The sequence below is a fragment of the Aotus nancymaae genome, unplaced genomic scaffold (assembly GCF_030222135.1).
Source record: "Aotus nancymaae isolate 86718 unplaced genomic scaffold, 86718_ANA_hifiasm-v0.15.2.pri h1tg000009l, whole genome shotgun sequence".
NCBI lineage: Eukaryota > Metazoa > Chordata > Mammalia > Primates > Aotidae > Aotus > Aotus nancymaae.
Genome location: NW_026988420.1, coordinates 16080638 through 16105413, shown reverse-complemented (window position 1 = coordinate 16105413; position 24776 = coordinate 16080638). Strand labels below are relative to the sequence as shown.

The following is a 24776-nucleotide window of genomic DNA, read 5'->3' as shown; positions in this document are numbered from 1 at the left end:
CTGAGATGGATGGATCACGTGAGAACAGGAGATAGAGACCAGCCTGGCCAACATGGTGAAACCCTGTCTCTACTAAAAATGCAAAAATTAAGCAGGTGTGGTAGTATGTACCTGTAGACCTAGTTACTCGGGAGGCTGAGGCATGAGAATTGCTTGAAACCGGGAGGCAGACGTTGCAGTGAGCTGAGATGGCACCACTGCACTCCAGCCTGGGCGATACAGCAAGGCCTTGTGTCAAAAAAATAAAAGAAAAAAGAAAAAAAACCCAAATGCAAAAAAAAAACAAAAACAAAACCAAAGATAAATAGATGAGACAAACTAAAAATCTTCTGCACAGCAAAAAAAAAAAAAAAAAAAAAAAAAAAATCAGCAAAGTAAACAGACAACCCAAAGAGTCGGAAAAAATCTTAGCAATTTATATACCCAACAAAAGACTAATATCCAGAATCTACAAGGAACTCAAATAAATTAACAAGAAAAAAACAAACAATCCCATCAAAAAGTGGGCTAAGGACATGAATAGACAATTCTCAAAAGATATACAAATAGCCAACAAACATGAAAAAATGCTCAACATTCACTAACGATCAGGGAAATGCAAATCAAAACCACCATGTGATACCACCTTACTCCTGCAAGAATGGCTGTAATCAAAAAATCAAAATATAATAAATGTTGTCATGGATGTGGTGAAAAGAGAACATTTCTGCACTGCTGGTGGGAATGCAAACTAGTACAACCACTATGGAAAACGGTATGGAAATTCCTTAAAGGTGCAGCTCCAGGTGCAGGGTTGACTCTTTAAATGCTATACAATTGGTCTCTATGACATCTGAATATGCAAATTACAGACAAATTGGCTGGAGACTGGTCAATTCCCCGACCTTAAAAGTGCTTTCTCTGACTTCCCCTCCTCTGCCACCAGCACTCCAGTTCAGATACTGCGCTTCTCATATGCCCTCTGCAACCCACAGACCAGGACATCCCCACTGGGCTGAAAAGCTTCACGAGTTACCAACACAGATCTGAGCGGCAGCTCTGGCAGGCACCACAGGTTGTCGGCACAGATCTGGGCGAACGTTTTAACTAGCACAGAGAGTGCCTGCGAGACAGAGCTACTCTCTCCCCAGAAAGATGGGGAGCTGAAAGCAAGGAGACAGATGATACATCTGGGTGGGACCCACCCCCACAAAGACCAGCAAACTGAAGCCCTCTCACTTGAGAGTCTCACAGCCAGCACATCAGTTCGAGCTGGACCAGGGACAATCAAGTTTGGTGGAGGGAAGGGCGTCTGCCATTGCTGAGGCGGGTCTAAACCTAACTGTGTAAACAAAAGCCAGAGGAAGCTTACACAGCAGCTGGACTGAGTCGGAGACAGCCCAGCAGTGCCTCTGCAGGCAGACAAGGGACAGACTGCCTCTTCAAGTGGCTCCCTGAACCCTGTATAACCAAAAAGACACCTCATACAGGAGAGCTCTGGCTGTCACCTGGTGGGTAACCTTCCAGGATGAAGCTACCAGAGGAAAGATCAGGCAGCAATACCTGCTGTTCTGCAACCACCACGAGTGATTCCCAGGCAAGCAAGGTCTAGAGTGGACCTCCAGCAGTGCTACAGCAGAGGAACCTGACCTTTAGAAGGAAAATTTAAAAACAAAAAGAAATAGCTTCAACATCAACAGAAAGGAGATCCACTCAGAGACCCCAACCAAAATCACCAACTTCAAAGATGAAAGGTAGATAAATCCATGAAGAGGGGAAGAAACCAATGCAAAAAGGATGAAATCATCAAAGACCAGAATGCCTCTCCTCCTCCAAGGGATCACAACTCCTCACCAGCAAGGGACAAAACAGGATGGAGAATGAGTTTGACAAATTGACAGAAGCAGGCTTCAGAAGGTGGGTAATAACAAACTTCTCTGAGCTAAAGGAGTATGTTCCAACCCAGTGTAAAGAAACTAAAAACCTTGAAAAAAGGTTAGACAAAATGTGACCTAGAATAAACAGCTTAGATAAGAACATAAATGACTTGATAGAGCTGAAAAGTACAGCATGAGAACTTCATGAAGAGTACACAAGTTTCAGTAGCCAAATTGATCAAACAGAAGAGAGGATATCAGAGACGGAAAATCAACTCAATGAAAAAAAAATGAGAAGGCAAGATTAGAGAAAAAAGAGTGAAAAGAAATGAACAAAGCCTCCAAGAAATATGGGATTATGAGAAAAGACCTAATCTACACTTGATCAGTATATCTGAATGGGACAGGGAGAATGAATCCAAGCTAGAAAACACTCTTCAGAATATTATCCAGGAGAACTCCCCCAACCTACCAAGGCAGGTCAACATTCAAATCTAGGAAATACAGAGACCACCACAAAGATACTCCTCAAGAAGAGCAAACCCAGGGCACATAATCATCAGATTCACCAGGGTTGAAATGAAGGAAAAAATGGTAAGGGCAGACAGAGAGAAAGGTCAGGTCACCTACAAAGGGAAGCCCATCAGACTCACAGCGGATCTCTCAGCAGAAACCCTACAAGCCAGAAGAGAGTGGGGACCAATATTCAATATCCTTAAAGAAAGAACTTTCAACCCAGAATTTCATATCCTGCCAAAAAAAGCTTCATAAGTGAAGGAGAAATAAAATCCTTTAAGGACAAGCAATTGCTGAGAGATTTCATCACCACCAGACCTGCCTTACAAGAGCTTCTGAAGGAAACACTAAACATGGAAAGGAACAACCAGTACCAGCCACTGCAAAAACGTACCAAATGGTGAAGAGCAACGATGCAATGAAGAAACTGTGTCAACTAATGAGCAAAACAACCAGCCAGTAACAAAATGACAAGAGCAAATTCACACATAACAATATTAATGTTAAATGTAAATGGCTAAATGTCCCAATCAAAAGACACGGACTGGCAAACTGGGTAAAAAGTCAAGACCTATCGGTGTGCTGTATTCAGGAGACACATCTCACATGCAAAGACACACATAGACTCAAAATAAAGGGATGGAAGAAGATTTACCAAGCAAATGGAGAGCAAAAAAAAAAAAGCAGGGGATGCAATCCTAGTCTCTGAGAAAACAGACTTTAAACCAACAAAGATCAAAAGAGACAAAGAAGGGCATTATATAATGGTAAAAGGATCAATGCAACAAGAAGAGCTAATTATCCTAAATATATATGCACCCAATACAGGAGCACCCAGATACATAAAGCAAGTTCTTAATGACCTACAAAGAGACTAGACTCTCAAACAATAGTGGGAGACTTTAACACTCCACTGTCAATGTTAGAGAGATCAATCAACAAGAATATACAGGACTTGAATGCAGATCTGGACCAAGTGGACCTAATAGACATCTACATAACTCTCCACTCCAAATCCACAGAATATACATTCTTCTCAGCACCACATTAGACTTACTCTAAAATTGACCACATAATTGGAAGTAAATCACTCCTCAGCAAATGCAAAAGAATGGAAATCATAACAGTCTCTCAGACCACAGTGCAATCAAATTAGAACTCAGGATTAAGAAACTAACCCAAAACCACACAACTACATGGAAATTGAACAACTTGCTCCTGAATAACAACTGGATAAATAATGAAATAAAGGTAGAAATAAAGATGTTCTTTGAACCCAATGAGAATGAAGATATAATGTACCAGAATCTCTGGGACACATTTAAAGCAGTGTCTAGAAGGAAATTTATAGCAATAAATGCCCACATAAGAAGCAAGGAAAGATCCAAAATCGACACCCTATTGTCAAAATTGAAAGAGCTAGAGGAGAAAGATAAAAAAAATTCAAAAGCTAGCAGAAGACAAGAAATAACTAAGATCAGAGCAGAACTGAAGGAGACAGAGACACAAAAAACCCTTAAAAAAAAAATCTGTAAATCCAGGAGCTGGTTTCGTGAAAAGATCAACAAAACAGACAGTACGCTAGCCAGACTAATAAAAAAGAAAAGAGACGAATCGAATAGATGCAATAAAAAATAATAAAGGGGATAACACCACCGATCCCAAAGAAATACAAACTACCATCAGAGATTACTACAAACAACTCTATGCACATAAACCAGTAAACCTGGAAGAAATGGATAAATTCCTGGACACTTACGCCCTCCCAGGACTAAACCAAGAAGTTTAATCCCTGAATAGACCAATAACAAGGGCTGAAGTTGAGGCAGCAATTAATAGCTTACCAACCAAAAAAAGTCCAGGTCCAGACGAGTTTACAGCCAAATTCTGCCAGATGTACAAAGAAGAGCTGATACCATTCCTTCTAAAAGTATTCCAAACAATACAAAAAGAGGGAATCCTCCCTAACTCATTTTATGAGATCAACATCATCCTGATACCAAAACCTGGCAGAGACACAACTAAAAAAGATAACTTTAGGCCAATATCCATGATGAATATCAATGCAAAAATCTTCAACAAAATACTGGCAAATGGAATGCAACAGCACATCAAAAAGCTTATCCCTCAGGATCAAGTAGGCTTCATCCTGGGGATGCAAGGCTGGTTCAACATATGCAAATCTATAAATATAATCCATCACATAAACAGAACCAAAGACAAAAACCACATGATCTTCTCAATAGATGCAGAGAAGGCCTACAACAAAATTTAACAGCACTTTATGCTAAAAACTCTCAACAAACTAGGTATTGATGGAACGTATCTCAAAATAATAAAAGCGATTTATAACAAACCCACAGCCAATAACATACTGAAAGGGCAAAAACTGGAAGCATTCCCTTTGAAAACTGGTACTAGACAAGGATGCCCTCTCTCACCATTCCTATTCAATATAGTATTGGAAGTTACAGCCAGAGCAATCAGGAAAGAAAAAGAAATAAAGGGTATTCAATTAGGAAAGGAGGAAGTCACATTGTCTCTATTTGCAGATGACATGATTGTATATTTAGAAGACCCCATCGTCTCAGTCCAAAATCTCCTTAAGCTGATAAGCAACTTCAGCAAAGTCTCAGGATACAAAATGAATGTGCAGAAATCACAAGCATTCCTATACACCAGTAAGAGACTAACAGAGAGCCAAATCATGAGTGAACTCCCATTCACAATTGCTACAAAGACAATAAAATACCTAGGAATACAACTAACAAAGGATATGAAGGACCTCTTCAAGGAGAACTACAAACCACTGCTGAAGGAAATAAGAGAGGACACAGATGGAAAAACATTCCATCCTCCTGGTTAGGAAGAATCAGTATGGTGAAAATGGCCATACTGCCCAAAGTAATTTATAGATTCAATGCTATCCCCATCAAGCTACCATTGACCTTCTTCACAGAACTGGAAAAAAACACCTTAAACTTCATATGGAACCAAAGGAGAGCCTGTAGAGCCAAGACAATCCTAAGCAAAAGGAACAAAGCTGGAGGTATCATACTACCTGACTTCAAACTATACTACAAGGCTACAATAATCAAAACAGCATGATACTGGTACTAAAACACAGATATAGATCAATGGAACAGAACAGAGGCCTCAGAAATAACGCCACACATCTACAACCATTTGATCTTTGACAAACCTGACAAAAACAAGCAACAGGGAAACGATTCCCTGCTTAATAAATGGTGTTGAGAAAACTGGCTAGCCATGTGCAGAAAGCTGAAACTGGACCCCTTCCTGATACCTTACACTAAAAGTAACTCCAGATGGATTAAAGATTTAAACGTAAGACCTAACACCATAAAAACCCTAGAAGAAAACCTAGGAAAACCATTCAGGACATAGGCATAGGCAAGGACTTCATGACTAAAACACTAAAAGCAATGGCAACAAAAGCCAAAATAGACAAATGAGATCTAATTAAACTTAAGAGTTTCTGCACAGCAAAAGAAACTATCATCAGAGTGAACCAGCAACCAACAGAATGAGGAAAAATGTTTGCAATCTATCCATCTGAAAAAGGGCTAATATCCAGAATCTACAAAGAACTAAAGCAGTTTTACGAGAAAAAAGCAAACAAACCCATTTTAAAAGTGGGCGAAGGACATGAACAGACACTTTTCAAAAGAAGACATATATGAGGCCAATAAACATATGAAAAAATGCTCATCATCACTGGTCATTAAAGAAATGAAAATCAAAACCACATTGAGATACCATTTCACGCCAATTAGAATGGCGATCATTAACAAATCTGGAGACAACAGATGCTGGAGAGGATGTGGAGAAATAGGAACACTTTTATACTGTTGGTGGGAGCGTAAATTAGTTCACACATTGTGGAAGACACTGCAGCAACTCCTCAAGGATCTAGAAACAGAAATTCCATTTGACCCAGCAACCCCATTACTGGGTATATACCCAAAGGATTATAATCGTTCTATTATAAAGACACATGCACACATATGTTCACTGCGGCACTGTTTACAATAGCAAAGACCTAGAACCAACACAAAGGCCCATCAATGATAGACTGGACAGGGAAAATGTGGCACATATACACCATGGAATACTATGCAGTCATAAAAAAAGGATGAGTTTGTGCCCTTTGTGGGAACATGGATGAATCTGGAAACCATCATTCTCAGTAAACTGACACAAGAACAGAAAACCAAACACTGCATGTTCTCACTCATAGGTGGGTGTTGAACAATGAGAACACATGGGCACAGGGAGGGGAACGTCACACACTATGGTCTACTGGGAGGTGGGGGTTTAGGGGAGCAACAGTGGGGGGTAGGGAGGTTGGGGAGGAATAACATTGGGAGAAATGCCTGATGTAGGTGATGAGGGATGAAGACAGCAAACCACCATGGCATGAGTGTACCTATGCAACAATCCTGCAAGATCTGCACATGTACCCCAGAACTTAAAGTACAATTTAAAAAAAAGAAATCCAATAACTTTTTTTTTTTTTTTTTTTTGAGACAGAGTCTTGCTCTGTAGCCAGGCACCAGGCTGGAGTGCAGTGGCACGATCTCGGCTCACTGCAACCTCCACCTCCTGTGTTCAAGCGATTCTCCTGCCTCAGTCTCCTGTCCCTGGGAGTACAGGCACATGCCACCACACCCGGCTAATTTTTGTATTTTTAGTAGAGATTGGGTTTCACCATGTTGGCCAGGATGGTCTCGATATCCTGACCTGGTTATCTGCCTGACTCAGCCTCCCAAAATGCTGGGATTACAGTCATGAGCCACCATGCCCGGCTGGAATTTAACTCATTTTTTAAAATCACCAAATAATATTGCATTGTCTGGATGTGCCCTATTTACCTACTGAAGGACATCTTGGTTGCATCCAGGTTTTGACAAGTATGAATAAAGCTACCATGAACAACAACAACAACAAAATTGCTTTCTCCAAAGGGTGAGTGAAGTGCCTGACCAGAACCATAAAATTATAATATAGCTGCCCTCTACTGCTGCCCTCTACTGACTTCCTCTATCAAAACTGCATTCCTGATAGATGAAATAAATACAGCATGATACAAATTGTGAAGATATATTTATTACCCCCACTTTTAACTGTTTCCCCATGAGAATAACCATACAGAGTGAAATGTGTAGGGTGATGTAATTTGTCAAGGCCATATAATTTGAAGGGAGGAAAGCACAGGAGACATAGTCCTAGACAAAGGGGACCCAAGAGATCAGAATAAAATCTCTGCAGAGTTAATAATTAAATGGATTAGAGAAAAAGTAACTATTTGCATTTCTAATACTTGTATCTCAAATTGATATTTAAAAAATTGCCCTTGTTTATTTAAAAAACATTTACTTAAGAGGAGGCAATCTCAAAATATTTCGATTTGGGAGGAAATTTTTCTAATTTATGTTACTTACACCAATAATTCTTTCATTTTATGACTAATGTATTTTCTGTCCTTTGCTGACCAGTTGAACTTTGCTCAAATAAACACAAGTTTAATTGAAAGTTAAGCTGTGGATTTCGATCACACTGCTTTACAATGCTAAGAGCATTATTTGGCAGGAGACACTAATCTTCCTCATGAGAGCTTCTGGTTCAAACTTTAAAGCTAAATAAACAATGGTGACTTCTGCAAATAAAACTTCAGGTGCTAACGGTATCCTGGTGAAGTTGAATGCCAAGATTCTGCAATAGGAGGGTCCTTCAATAGAGCCTCCAACGAGCAACACACCCCAACAAAGCAAAAATTTAATTCATGGACACTATTTGATTCAGCCCTGTTTATAACAGAATAATATTTATTAGATTTACGGTACTCAACACGTTTTATTTTATTAAGCATTCCTATATTTAGGACTTTAATTTTCCAGCACTAAAAAGCATTTCACATTTAAATCCAACATTTTATTTACTCTACTAACATTAACTGTTCTGTTTTCTTCTCATCTAGTCTGAGTAATATCAGCAAAGTGAATTAGACGTGGTCACTCTCAGACAAGTTTTAAGTTACTGTAAAGTGATCTAACTACAGCAAATTTTAAAATGCCCTGTCAGATGAAAATGAAAGAAGAGTATGCTAAATAAATGCTGTACTTAATCAAATTAAGTAATATTTTAGTTTGGATAATCTATGTTTTCCTTCATTTCCGTTAAAAATGAAAAGTTCCTCAAGTACCTTTTTCTTCTTAGTAAATACGGATTTAAAAGATTATATCATATTATGGTTTTTTAGACTATGAACAGTAAAAACAACAAATTGTTTTTACATATGATTCCATAATATAACCTATACCAAAAAAAAAAAGCAATAAATGGATCAATACATTTCCAACCAGGAACCCACAGGTTTTTCTTGAAATAAGGTATAAATTAAAACAACAGAATGAGCATTTCTCAAGTATAAACCTGTTCTCCCAATCTACCAAGAAATTATATCAACTGAGTTAAAGATGTTTAAAGGTCAGGAAAACAACCACCACCTTATAAAAGCAGACTGTCTAGTTCATAATTCTAAATATCTTTCTATAATACCACTAATACACCCACATGAACTTTTCCCCCGAACTCCACAAAACCCAGCAGGGGAAGTGGAATAAACATACAAAGCACCTCCACAGTCCGAAGGTACTGAAAGTCCTCCTCACCAATGGGAAAACTAACACTTTCAACTTACTTACAAAGTAACTCATTTCCATTCCAGATAAAAGCATGTACATATATTAACCAACTTAATTTTCCAAACATCCAATTTTAACTTATCTGTTACCTTAAGATTATAGTCCCAATAAATGAGAAAAGGAAACCAACCCAGCTACAATCTCACAAAGTAGCCAATTTTTCCTAATAACTCTGAGTTACTATCAGCTGAGTTACTATCAACTGAGTAACACTGCTAAACATCAAGAACCTGAAAGCATTTTACAAATAGTTATTTGGTATATCTAACAACCAAAATATTTTTGGAAATTTGAGAACAAAGAGAACAGTTTATCTGTTAGGCTTCAAAGCAGAGAAAATGTGAACGACTTGCCCAAAGTGATTCAGCAAATTGTAGCAAAAATGAAAATCAAATTCCAGTTTCCTACCCAGGCACAAGGTCAAACCTACAGGCCATTTTGAGTACTTCAATCGGAAAAAATACATTTTTGGAGGATGAATTTAATGTAAATAATAGACTATGTTCAACTATCCTTTCCATAGTTATCTTAACTAAGATTATTTATTATACTTAATATATTATTCCCTACCATTTGAAATGGCTTAAAAAGCAGATAAAATAAACCAATAAAACCAAACAATAGAAATAAGCAAAAAGAAGTCATGACTAAGGAAGAATGTGTGTGTGTGTGTGTGTGTGTGTGTGTGTGTGTGTAAACAGAAAAAAAATTAAAGATCTGTTATGAGATTCAATTAAGTTTCATGTCACACATTATCCATAATGACAAAGTACCAGGTCCTAGGGCTGTTGCCCCCAATCTTTTCTGCCTCATAATATACATGGAAAATTACATTTGTAAAGCCACTGAAATTAACAGAAGAGACTAGCCCTCCCTCTACCCTTTTCTCCACCCCTTTGCTTGGCTAAAGGGGTCAGTTCTCAGGGAACCTGTAATCTATTTAGAAGACACCAGGAGGCTGTGTCACACAGGCTGGGAAGTTCTGCATTTGAGACAGCAAACAGTTCCTGGCCCTAATGTCTGAAAAATATTCTACTTTTTTGCTTCTGCAAATTATGGTAGACAATTACTTCAAAAACAGCCATAAAGCATTTCATACAACGTACACATCAATGTAAGCTGAGGGCACAATGAATGAAGGCATTTCTGCAGAAGGCTAACACAAAGTGGGAAAACTCCAAATTTAGAGGAATAATCAGACTAAATATCTTTCATGCTGTTCACCAGAAATAGCCATTCTTTCAACCAGGCTTTTGATAAAACTGGGAAGCAAGCAGTTCAAAATCACATGTTTCAGAGAGGACTTGAGTTCCTACACTTTAAACATTAACTGAACAGATGGTAGGTATCCATACTTGTGTGAAAACTGAGCAGCCCAACTGCACTTCAGAATGGGCAAACGCCATCCCACCAGGCCAAGGCAGAGAACTGGGAAGGTGACAAGACAGGTCATTTTATTGCTACATTAGGTGTGCCTATTCATTTGTAACTACATTTGAAAAAATAATAAAAAAAAAAGTCTTGTTTGGCTTTGTGGAAAAATTTATAAACACTTAGGAGCCAAAGTAAATTCCACTTGCCTGCCCTGGCAACAACAGAGCCCAAAGAGGGTTTCCAACTGTCCAACATACCTGGCCTGAGACTCCAGCCCTCTTCAAGCCTCCTTTTAACAACATCTTTGGCGGCCAAGTTGACTGATCTATTCTGCATACCCAGAGAGAAGTTGGCAATAAGTGCCAGGCACGACATCCAATCCTCTGATAGAGTAAGAAAAATTTCCAACTCTTTCCACCAACTCCTTCAAGAGGTTCCTCCCCAACCTTTCAAAGGACAAAGGTCTGACCCCATGAATGGTAAATTAGCTGGTAAAGTAAGTATGAAATAACTCAACCATAGAAATAGAAATGCTTGTGCTTTTTACATAATTTTTCTCTATAATGTGATGTGACTATGGTGGTTGAAATTGTATCTATCAGAAGCCTGGAACAAATAATCACATTTATGGCTGTAACTGAAACTTCCACTCTTACCCTGAGGACCTGGTTTACAAGCTCATGCAGGGTTCCAGATGGGTAGGTTGTATGGTGATATTGTCATAGGTGATGCACAGCTACTACATAAGACACACCAAGGCGATATTCCTTTTTGAAAGAATATTTGATAACAAAAGGCTCTAATTTCTCATTCATCCATAAGAATCAGCTAGCTTAAAGCAAACTACAAAACAAGCCAGCAGTCATCCCCAAATTTTTTATAGAGAGTAGGGTTTAAAATGAACTTGCCTTAGGAAGACTTTGTGACCACGTCCCCATTATGCCTACTTCCCATGTTACAACACTCACCACACATCATGGTTGGTATTCATTTAATGTCTGCCTTCCCCACCAGAGTATAAACACCACAGACAGGAACCATCTGCCATATTTAACTACTACATCCCTAGTACACTGCACAGCGTTGGATGTGGAAGAAACACTTAACATTTGTTGAATGAGCTATCCAAAGAATTAAACAAGATCAAATATTACTTTCTGCTTTCCTTCTTTACACCTTTCTCAGACTATGTTAAGCTCAACTTCACCGTGGACCAATAGGGCCATGACTCAGTCCTTTCTCATTAAAGATCACAGAGATCCCAGAAAAACTGAAAGAGTAGGAATTAGGAGGTGTGCAATGAGGTCCGGGCTTAGTTAAATACTTGCTGTCACAAGTAACAGAAATCTGCTCAGGTGAACTTAGGCACAAATGGGATATCCAATAAGAAAGAGGGGTATCTTTTGAGCTCAAAGGCAGAACAGAGCCAGGATTCTCAGGGGATTAGGAAGATGAGGAAAACCTTGAGCATCGCTTGCTTGCTTTCTCTTCCTCAGGAGCCAGATGTTCTTCCCTCCCTGGTTCACCATACCTTTTCTGCAGATCAGTTTTTTCACTCTTTCTCCATGCACACAAATGCCTCACAGCTCTTGGGTTTATATGTTCCCAGTAAAATGGCCCTGCCCAGGCTGAAACTAGCATTTCCACCTCCAAATTCTAAATTCCTGGCAAAATCAGATTGGCCCAGGGGCAAACAGCCTTAACCAAGCAAGATTGGTTTTTCCTGGCTCCCTCCTATGGAGGAGGAGCTTCTCAGAAAAGACAGGATAGGAAGACATCCCCAAATCAGTGCTTCTGTTTTTGACCATGATGTGTCTGCTCTTCTTTCTCTTGTCTGCCAGTCCTCCAAGATCACTCAGCCTCATCACACTCTGCCTTTCAAGCTGCTTTCTTGTCATCAAACTTGGCCTTCACTGTTTATTGTTTCTCATTCAATGTCTTCCACTTCCTACCTTCATTAAACTTCAAATTCTTCTCAAAGCTATAATGAATTTACTTTCTTACCTGGAACATGGCAAATACTTATATTTAAAAGGTATTTTAATGGACAAAATAAATGCACAGAATTTTTTAAATTTTCTTCTGTACTTGGAATACTACTTGCTATTAGAATAAACACAAAATACGGTTGTATCTGCTTTGTGGTATTTATTTTATAGCCTCTGAATATATTGTATATTTTCACTTATTTTGAAACCACTACCACATAACCATCATTGAAGAATAATACTGAGTAACCTCTTAACAAAACACCTTTCAATAGGAAGGACTACAAAACAATTCCTTGGAAACTCAAATCTATTTCACGTTCTCTGATTGTAATGTAGCTTATTTCCTTACGCAATAAGATTCTGCCTCTCTCAAGTTAAACAAATCTTAAATTCTTGCTCAGAGGTCAGTTACTATGTCATCTGAATGCATAAGATTCCTTGGAACACAAAATCCAATTTCTAACCAACTGTGATGAAGATAACTTTTTTTTCATCTCTACACATAGTGAATCCATTCAAAAGATTACTGAAATTATCTTGACCATATACATCTTGTTTGTCTGCAAATCCCTGGCATCTAGATCTGTGGCCTGTATACAGTAGATACAGTAAATATTTGATTGACTAGCATGTATACTTACATCCATATATTTACCAATCAACACTGTATATACATAAGGCTTTACATGTGTTCATATAAACATATGTACATAGATCACCAACATGTTTGGTAAAATGTCACAAGACTATGTTTTCAAACCTTAATGTATATTCAAATTATCTAGGGTTTGGGTTTTTTGTTTGTTTCTGAGACAGAGAGAGAGAGGTGGCATCTTACTATGTTGTCCAGGCTGGTCTTGAACTCCTGGCCTTGAGGAGTCCTCCTACCTAGGCTTTCCACAGTACAGGGATTACAGACGTGATCTACCACACCCAGCCTATCTAGGGATTTTGTTAAATGCAGATTTTGATTGAGTAGCTCTGGGGTAGAACCCAAGAGTGCATTTCTAGTAAGTTCTCAGGTGATGCTGATGCTACTGGCGCAAAGACCACATTTTGAATAGCAAAGTAATCCCTTTTTAACTCTATTTAGTAGAACACCAAAGGCAAAGTATACAAATAATTACAAGGTCCTCTTTCTCAAAGTTCATGTTCAGTCATAAGGAAAATGGATGGTAATCCTATCAGACTAAATCCTTTAATAAGTATTTACGCAGCACCTATGCCAGGTGTGGGAGCTATAGGGAACTTTAGTCATTCTTACATATAGCTTAATAAATGATGAAAATGCAACTAAAAACTTCTCTGTGTTCTCAGTGATATCCAATAAAGAGAGCATTAGAGGATGACACCAAAACGTATATGTATTTGTATAGGGGGAAGGGAATGAGTTACCAATTGCTTGGGATCTTGTACCTTCATGAGGTTCCTATTAATGCTTCTCTTATCTAAAGAAGATTCCTTGCTTGCCATCCTTTTGGATACCCATCATTTTGCCCAGGTTAGCCTCTTCTATTTGCAGAGTCATGGGATCTATTGATTTCTGAGGCCAACTTCAACGTGCTAGATTACAGGCCTCCCTCATCTCTTACAGTTAGAAACTGTGGCAGGTTTGATGAAGCAAGACCAGAAAAAAAACTGGTTAAATCATTTAAAAAACAGGAAAAATGGCTGGGCGCGGTGGCTCACACCTGTAATCTCAGCACCTTGGGAGGCCAAGGTGGGTGGATCACCTGAGGTCAGGAGTTCGAGACCAGCCTGGCCAATGTGGTAAAACCCCATTTCTACTAAAAATACAAAAATTAGCTGGGTGTGGTGGTACAAGCCTGTAGTCCCAGCTACTTGGGAGGCTAAGGCAGGAGAATCGTTTGAACGTGGGAGGCAGAGGTTGCAGTGAGCCAAGATGGTGCCACTGTACTCCAGCTGGGGCGATAGAGCAAGACTCCATCCTTAAAAAAAAAAAAATCAGGAAGAAAAAAAAAAAAACTAGAGAATGCTCTCCTTCATTTAGCTAAACCCTCATCACTGCCATGGCTTAAAAAGAAAGTTCAGCTTGATTTCATAATGTACGATAGTAGCTTCTAGAAGCAAAACAGGTAAAGAAAGGATATAGTATTTAGAATTATAACAAGTTTCTTCTTCCCAAAAAAAGGGTTGAATACTTTGTTCAGCTTGGTTGTTATCATCTATTTACTATAAAATTCTAAAAACATGCAAAGCTTCAAAGATAATTTGAAAGTCATTGAAAACCATTACATTGTTAATAATCATTTGTTTATAAACAAGCAAAATTGTTGTTTATTACAGTATTCTTTTGCCAGAAGCATAATTTTAAGCAAATCTACAATTTAGCATGAATTTATTTTGGCATGTGCTTCTGAAACTGGGATACTTATATCAAGAGAGGAGCTATACACTGCAGCAAGCCAAAAGTATAGGAGTCCAAACAACAAACCTGGGGGATTTTTCTACAATGTCCATTTTAATTAAGGTTTGAAGGGAGAGGAGTAAGGGAAATGTTTAATACAAATGATAATAAATTTAAATAATTATTTTACACTGAAATAAACATGGCATAGGATGCCCAAACTTCACTAATTTTAAAAATAAAAGGCTAGACTAAAAAGAAACTTTTTATTTTTGGGGGTCAGTTCTTCTCCAGCTGTGGGGGAACTTCTGCAAATGGAATAATCTAAGAATCACACATATCTTTTTTCTTTTAAAAGTATACTTGGAAGATTCATTATTTATCAGTGCAAGGACATAATTCTCAGATAAGATCTTGGGGAAATGAAATCAACTTCTAATTAGAATGTTTCAATCCTAAGCAAATCCTTTTAGAATTGAATGTTCAATGCTGAATGTCTTGAATTTGAATAAATGATATAACAATAAGGCAAGGACAAATTTACTTCACAAATGTAATCACTGGACAAAATTCTGAACTGCCTAAGGACATACTTTACAAAATAGCTGAACAAAAAGTTGGAAAAGAGAGGAAGACTGCTGCAATCAGAAAGCCTATGTGCTGTAGTCCTTCTTCCATTAATCTTATTCAAAAGCTATGAATATACAGTCAATTTCAGAACAATTTTCTTACTTTACATAGCGAAAGCCTTAGAAAATCTAAAATGATTTAATATGGTACTTTTCATTATAATGAGAATCCCAACCTCAGTCTTCTCTACTTAAGAAAAAAATACAGAGAAGGCAATCTGGGAAGGAAGGAGAGTTAGGGTACATGTCTGGTTTTTCAAGACAGAGATTTGAATACTTACAAGGCATTGCATGGTATATGCTTGGCCAATACTGTCCACTGTCTCTCTTTAACCAAACACGAACTGTCCTACAATAGAAGAAAATATGTGCATGAAATCACATTATTCTTAGTCATGGGAAAATGCTGATACATAGAAAACAAACCTCTTAATATTACATATAGAGAGGTCGGGCGCTGTGGCTCATGCCTGTAATCCCAACACTTTGAGAGGCCAAGGCAGACGGATCACCTGAGGTCAGGAGTTCGAGACCAGCCTGGCCAACATGGTAAAAATCTGTCTGTACCAAAAATACAAAAATTAGCAGGGCATAGAGGTATGTGCCTGTAATCTCAGCTACTCGGGAGGCTGAGGCAGGAGAATCACTTGAACCTGGGAGGCGGAGGTTGCGGTGAGCCAAGATCATACCATTGCATTTCAGCCTGGGCAACAAGAGTGAGACTCTGTCTCAAAAATTTAACAAATTTAAAAAAAAAAGAGAGAGAGAGAATATCTTAACTACACATAATATATATACATATGTATCTTAACATAAATACATACATATGAACACCATATATACCTCTCTAAAGATTCTACATTCCTTAAGCTTGAGGCTTCTACACATTTGGAATTACATATAACTCTTTAAATATCATGCCACACGTGTATAATCATGAGAGTGTTTAAAAATTAAAAATTATTTTCATTCTTGTTGTTTTGCCTTTCCAAACATCTGATCTTTGCCCAAGACTGCTGGAAGCATTCATCTGGCTGGGGAACTATTTGGTTTTATTCGTGAAGGAACTACAAAGAGATCAGATGAAAAAATAGCAGTATCTGACCTAAACAGAAGAATTATACAGTCCAGGATTTTGTAAGCCAAGCCATTGTCTCAAGGGAGTTTTTCAACATGCTCAAATAATTATAAGCTCTGAGGCAGATTTTCTGAGCTAGTGGTGTCCATGGAGCTTGCTATGGAACAGGGTGATACTGCAACAAAGGCTGTGCATGAAGTTCCAGGCCAGCAGCTGTAGAGAGACAAGGCAGATACCTAGGAGAACTCAGAGCAGAAGCCAAAGACTGAACTACCTGGGAAGCACCATGAGTTTCTGACCAAACAGAAATGCCTAACCATGAATTACCAGCTATAACATCATCAGCATATGCCAGCAAGGCAAATACAAGGAGGAGGTTAAAAGGTATTATTCCAGAGACCAGAGGAAATAGTGAACATCAAACAGAAGGGAAAAGTCAGTGTCCCACTGCCAAGATATCATAGGTTTCACACCTCACCCCACATTCTTAAGCCATCCCAAGGTTAAAAACTGAGTGAGAAACTGAGCACTTTTATCTCAGAGTTAGACACTTCCTAAAGATATTATTTAAGTCATCATACTGGACAAAGTTTTAAATTATATCTTCCATTTACCCCCGCTCCAGCTAATCAGGAGGTCTTCTATAAATAAGTAGTAGAAAAAAGACTAGACCAACTACAGATATAATAAAGAAAGAACATTTTATCTGCACAGTCAGAAGTTATGATGTAGTGATATGTAGTGACACCACTACATATATGTGCAAAATTCAGTCTTTTTGGTCAACTATACTAATTTGTGAGGTGAACAGATACAATGGTAAATAACTTATAGGAATTAAATCTCTGCATACACATACTGCTAATATAGTGATACACATATCAGCATACATCACAGAAGATGGTGGAGTAAGACACTCCAAAGCAGTCCCTCCACTAAATCAACTAACTATTAAGCTGGCAAGAACTGTCAGTTCCATCTCTACGGTAGGCAGCCATGGAGACTGCGGCTCATATTCCTTGACTGGCCTGCTTGTACCAGGAAGTGAACATCGTCCTCCACAGTTTGTAGGGGGTGTGTTTTGATATGCCTGTAAATTCACTTAGAGATTGGAGCAAAGGCTGGCTATTGTTTCAAACCCTTAGGGCTGAAGGGCTTCCCAAGCAGTATCTTTCAAAAGAAATTAGATATAGAAACTTTTTTATCCTTATTGGATGCAGGCATTTAAGGAAATCACTGGCTGACCTTAGAGATAACAGAATAGGGACCTCAGTGATCACATGCAACAAAGAATACAGTCTTTGCAAAAAAAGTTCGGAAAAGTCACTAAACAAACAGATAACTTCAGCATTCAACAAGTAAGAACAGCAATCCCTGGAGAGGGAGAATTATATGACTTCCAGAATTACTGCATTATAATATTCAAAATGTCTAGTTCTTAACAAAAATTGCAAAATACACGAAGAAAAATAAAAATAAAAATAAAAAAGTTGACAGAAAAATTCACAGAAAAAGAAGAAAGAAATGGAGAGAAACCATCCATGAAGAAGCTAGAATAGGCTTACTATACCAAGACTTTAACAGTTTTAAATAGACAAAGAACAAAGGAAATCAGGACAAGGTTCTATGAACGAATGGGGAATATCACTAAAGAGACAGAAATTTCAAAAGGGAATCAAATAGAAATTCTGGAGCTGAAAAGTATAATAGCTGAAATGAATAATGCCATAATGAGGTTCAACAGCAGATTTTGAGAGTCAGAAGAGCCAGCAAACCTGAAGATGAGACAACTGAAACTATCCAGTCTGATGAGAAGAAAGAAAAAAAATAAAGACCATGAGCGACCAATGGGACATCATGAAGTGTACCAACAAATGCAATATGGAATTCCTATAGTAAGACAGATGAATTCTCTATCTAGCTGCACTATCCTTCCAAATGAAGGGGAAATTAAGACATTCTCAGATAAACAAAAGCTAATGAAATTCATTACTAGTAGACCTTCTTTACAAGAAATGTTAAAGGAGTTTTTCAGGCTGAAACAAAAGGACACTAGATGGTAACCTGAAGCCATACAAGAATTAAAGATTACTGGTAAAGGTCACTACACAAGTAAATATAAAAGCAAGTATCACTGTATATTTTGTTTGTAACTCCTCTACAAACAAAATAGAGGTGGGAACAAAGCTAACTAGAAGCAGAGTTAATGTACACTAGTAAAAATAAATTGATACTAATTTAAACTAGATAATATAAATTTAGTTATACAGAAGAGAAAAATAAGGGAATCAAAATGGTATATGAGAAAGAAATCAATCAAACGTAAAAGAAGGCAATAGTGGAGAAATTGACAAACAAAAAAAGAGATTTAAGACATAAAAAATAAATAGCAAAATGGCAGAAGTCAGTCTTTCCTTATCAGTAATCACTTTAAATATAAATAAATTAAACTCATAAATTAAAAAAAAAAAGACTGGCAGAATGGAGTTTAAAAAAAACATAGTCCTGTTTGCTTAAAGCGGTAGGAAGAGATTTAAAAACAAAACAAAACAAAACAAAAAAAAACATAGTCCAACTCTATGCTACTTAAACGAGATTCACTTCAAACTCCAAAACACAAATAGATTGAATATGAAACAATAAAAAAGACATTCCATTCAAACAGTAACCAAAAGAGAGCTAGGTGAGTATACTATTAACAGATAAAATGGGTTTTCAGTTAAAATTTATTACAAGTGAAAAGGACACTACTCTGTATTGACAAAAGGGTCAATTCATCCAGAAAATGTAATAATTGCAAATACATATACTCCAAAGAACAGAGCGCCCAAAATTTAATATATGAAAAGCAAGCACTGACAGAATTAAAGGGAGAAATAGAGTTCTACAATAATTGCAGACTTTAAGACACTACTTACAATAAAAGATAGAACATCCATACAGAAGAGCAATAAGAAAACAGAAGACTTGAAAAACACTACAAACCAAATAGATCTAATGATATATAAACAATGCTCTAACCAACAACAGAACATATATTTTTTTCTAAAGTACACATGGGACATTCTCTAGGATTGATCAGTTGTTAGGCTGTAAAACAATTCTCAATAAATTTTAAGATTGAAATCATACAAAGTATCTTCTCCAACTATAAGGGATGAGGCTAAAACCAACAACAAACTGGGGAAGAAGTGACTAGGAGAATTAGAAAATACTTTCAGATGAATGAAAATGAAAGCACAACACATTAAAATGTATTAGGGGCTGAGAAAGCAGTACTCAGAATGAAATGTGTAGCTATAAATGCCTATATTAAAAAAGAAGATCACAAATCAATAACTGAATTTTATACCTTAAAGAAAAACAAACTAAACTCAAAGTCAGCAGAGGAAGGAAATAACAAAGATTAGAACAGGAAAGAAAAAAAAATTAGAATCAATGAAACAAAAAGTCATTTCTTTGAAAAGATCAGCAAAAGTAACAAACCTTTAGCTAAACAGAAATTTAAAGGATTATCGGGGAAAATTTATATGCCAGCCAATTAGACAATATAGATTAAATAAACTAATTCCTAGAAACATACCATCTACCAGTACTGACTCAAGAAGAAATGGATAATCTCAACAAACCTAAAACAAGTAGAGATTGAATCAATAATCAAAAACTTCCTAACAAAGAGAAGTACAAAACCAGACGGCTTCACTGACGAGGTCAACCAAACATGTAAAAGAGAATGAACAACAATCCTATTCAAACTTAAGAAAAATACAAGAGGAAGAAATACTTTATAACACATTCTATGAAAGCTGGACAAGATACCACAAGAAAACTACATACTTAAATCTTCATGGAGAGAGATTCAAAACTCTACAACAAAATACTAGTAAGCCAAATTAAACAGCACATTAAAAGGATTACATACCATGACCAAGTGTGATTTATCCCAGGAATGTAAGGGTAGTTCAAAATAAGAAAAGCAATCAATGTGATACAACACATTAATAGAATGAACACACACACGAGTGTGCAAAATTCAACAATCTTTCATAGAAAACAAAGCATACTAGGAATAGAAGAAAACTTCCTTAATCTAATAAATGACATTCATAAAAAATTCACACTTAACATCATACTCAATAAATAGTCAAATCATTCTCCCTAAAGTCAGAAATAAGGATGTCCAATTTCATCACTGATATTCAACATTATTAGAAGTCCTAGTCAGAGTAATTAGGCAAATAAAAGAAACAAAAGGCATCTGAACTGGAAAGTAAGATGTAAAACTATTTCTATTTGAAGATGACATGATTCTACTTATAGAAAAACCTAAAGAATCCACTCAAGAAAAAACAACTAATGCTAATAAATTAAGCAAAGTTACAAGGTACAAGATCAGCAAACAATAACCAGCTGTGTTTCTAATAACAAATGTTTCTACGGAAATTACAGCCCCCAAAACACTTTACATATATATTTAATCTCTACAATACCCTATTAAATAGAGCTCTCTTCACTAAATGTACTGCCCTCCTTATACCCACTTGTATTAAAGGCAATTGATAAATCTTTACACCTAAAAATAAAAGTACAGCATATAAAAGTATCTGTTCTCTTATCTCCTGAGGTACAAGAGCAGTTTTAAAAAGAAAAAAAGGTTCTGCATCTTAGAAATCAAAAGTACCATTTGGATGGTTAGGAATTTCCTAAATAAATGTAAATTTTACTATGCAAAGCCTTAGAAGTTTTAATTTTTCTGAAAATTGAATTTTAAAAGCAACATGAGAAACATTTTTCCCTGAAGAAAACTTTCAGAAAATGACAACTGACAACTGTGATTAAGAGTCACATTAAGCCAGCAGAGGTCAGGGTATTTAGGAAGAAAAATGTCTGACCATTGAAATGCAAGGAAAGTGTCCTTTCACTCCCGCCCCCCACAAAGCCCTGGGTTCGCAAAAAAAGGACAAGGCCAAATGCATTGCACGGTCCATCTTGCATCTGCTGTTTTCTTCTCTCCCTGCCTCTTCTTCTCTCCCAGGCTCCCAGCACAAGGCAGAAACCAACACTGGGAGAGATACAATGCTCATCTAAAAAATGCCAAGACAAGGTAGCCCACAGTGGGTCTAAGTAGTTCAGCAACAGGGATATTTATTTTAATTTTTAATTTTTTTCAGACAGAGTCTCACTCTGTCACCCAGGCTGAAGTGCAGTGGCGTGATCTTACAGCCCAGGTATGTAGTAGGCTACACCTACTACATAGGTGCGGAGTGCAATGGCTCACTGTCACCTCCACCTCCCAGGTTCAAGTGATTCCCCTGCTTCGGCCTCCTGAATAGCTGGGATTACAGGCACATATCACCACACCCAATTAATTTTTGTATTTTTAGTAGAGACGGGGTTTCACCATATTGGCCAGGGTGGTCTCGAACCTCTGACCTCAAGTGATCCTCCTGCTTTGGCCTCCCAAAGTGCTGGGATTATAGGCATGAACCTCCGTGCCCGGCCTGAGCTATTCAAAAACAGCGTAATCTCACTCTATACTGGATATAGTTGATCACATTGCAACAGATTAAAGTTACTTTTAGATATTAGCCCTATTCGTTAGACCTAAAACAAAATTGCTTTTATTTTTATTTTACTTTAAGTTCCAGGATACATGTGCAGAACGTGCAGGTTTGTTACATAGGTATATGTGTGCCATGGGAGTTTGCTGTACCTATTGACCCGTCCTCTAAGTTCCCTCCCCTCACCCCAAAATTGCTTCTTTAAGGTTAAAACAGATGTTGGATAAATTGTGGTGTTTATCAAAACTCTACTAGGATCAGTGCTGGTTTGCTCCTTAACTGTACTATAAATATAAGCAGAGAAGGAACCATATTTTACCATACTTGATATTTGCCCCAAGGTTAAGCACTGTATCAGATCAAAAACTGGTGCTCATTGTTCATGAAAGATTAAAAGAATCAATCAAAAATCTCTCCCCTATGGCCATGGCCACCCCAACCTACTTGTCCACTGTCAGGAACTCCTCTGATTGCACCTGGACAGAGGCCTGGTGCAAAAAGGCAGTAAGGAAGCTAGGTTGATACTGAGAAATCTATATACTGTGCTGGGTGAGATGATGGGAGGAAACTATGAATCCTTAAATACACAGCTCCAGCCCTTACTTCCTAAAGAAATAAGGAAGAACAGGGAATTCCCACCATGCCTCCCATCTCACACCAACTTCTCTCCAAAGGACTGAATTCAGTGCCTGCCTCAGTTACAACCTTAACTAGGAGAAGTGTGACAGCACTCAGCACAGTAGCCAGTATGATTATGCAGAGGAGGACTCACATGTTCAACTGAGCAGGGAATCATATGCTCCCTTTTTGAGATCCTAATTTTTTAGTTTTGTATTTGACTTTCTTGTTTTAAACTGTGCTGACACACATAAGCTGCAGTAGAGTTTTATCAGACACAGTTGCTAAACTGACTCGTGTGTGTCTGCGCGCACGTGTGTCTCACCGTTTCCCAGGCTGGTCTCGAACACCTGGCCTCAAGTGATCCTCCTGCCTTGGCCTCCCAAAGCGCCGGGATTACAGGCATGAGCCACTGCACCTGGTACCCCTAAGATTCTAATACCATATTTTTACCATACACTTTCTATGTTTAGATATGTTTAGATACACACATACTTACCATTTGTGTTCCAGTTGCCTACAGTATTCAGTATAGTTATATGATGTACAAATTTGTAGCCTAGGAGTAATAGGCTATATGTATCATACAGCCAAGGTATGTAGTAGACTACACCATATAGTTTTGTGTGAGTACATTCTATGGCAATCACACAATGACTAAACTGCCTAATGATGTATGTCTCAGGATGCACCCCCACTGCTAAGTGACACATGACTATATTCATGGGAAACTGGTTCCAGGACCTCCCCTAGATTTTGTATGCTCAAGTCCCTATTATAAAATGGCACAGTATTTGCATATGACCTACATACATCTTATCGTAGACTTTAATCTCTAAATTACTTATAACACCTAACACTATGTAAATGCTATGTGAACAGTTGTTATATTGTACTGTTCAGGAAATAATGACAAGGAAAAAAGTCTATATATATATTCAGTACAGATACAACCATCTTTTCTCCCCACCTCTCCCAAATATTTTCTATCCAAGTTTGGTTGAATCCATGGATGCAGAACCCACAGATATGAAGGGCAAACTGTATATGGCCAAAGCACCACACCAGGTTCATGCCCCTACCAATCCTAGCCTGCAAAGATATATCCTTTGTGCTATATTCTAGCAATCTTTAGGAGTCTGCTTATAGTGATGGAGATAATGAACAACAGGTTCTGGAACAACTGGGATTTTCCAAGACTATTAAAATCTAGAAGTTAGGAATTCTCCCCCACTGCCCCACATATGCACTTCTATACATTCATTCATTGACTTGTTGATTCGTTCATTTACTTGACAAACATTTATCAAACACATACTAGGTACTAGTATGTGAAACACACTGGAACCACAAAGACAAACAAGTGCTACCTCTGTTGTCAGGAAGCTCACAGTCCACTGGGGCAGACAGGTCACAGAACATTACAACACAGCAAGATAAGAGGTAAGGTATGGAGATGTCCATGCTGTGACAGGAACACGTGGGGTCATCTAACTCTGACTACAAAGCCGGGGCTCAGGCAGGGTTAGATAAAGCTTCTCAGAGATGATAGTGTCTGAAATGCAAGGTGAACAGGCATTTGTCAGAGGAAAGTGGAAAGGACGCAGGAGCATGTTCTGCAGGATCATGGCCTCTGCGACCGGAGGCAAAGTGAGCAGGAGTGGTGAGAATCCAGCCTGGACAAAGAACAGGCAGAAGGCCACCGATGCTAGGATGAGGATGCTGGTCACAAAACCACGCTTGTTTTTGTTTGTTTGGGGGTGGCCTGGAAAAGGCTGGGTTACCCTGAAGTAACCAGTGTGGAGGATGTAGGCAGTAAACCAAGTAAAACAGGATGAAGGCCTAAAAGAGAGAGAGAGAGAGATTTTAGAGCAGCCAGGAAGTAGAAGCATCAGGACTTGGGGGCTGGGTGGATATGGGGTATCACATGCATGGTGGTATCATTTATCAATAAGTGATTTTTGTGGAAGGCAATGTTGAGTTCATCTTGAACACACTACGTGTGGGGAAAATCCAGTTAGGACTGTTGCAGAGAAAACTGTCTACATGAAGTTCAG

The 24776-nt window shown here is 38.0% G+C and overlaps 1 protein-coding gene across 5 annotated transcripts in view; it reads right to left on the bottom strand.

The window, feature by feature from the left end:
- WDFY2 (WD repeat and FYVE domain containing 2) overlaps nt 1-24776 on the bottom strand; it is a 197072-nt gene that overhangs the window by 100069 nt on the left and 72227 nt on the right. For all 5 annotated transcript variants that reach the window (XR_002479204.2, XR_010341648.1, XR_010341649.1 and 2 more), the window contains exon 2: nt 15744-15811. Coding sequence is in view for 1 of the 5 variants with exons in the window: in XM_021674546.2 (XP_021530221.1) it covers nt 15744-15811 (68 nt within the window). In the remaining 4 variants the exon portion in view is untranslated. The remainder of the gene's footprint in view (nt 1-15743; nt 15812-24776) is intronic.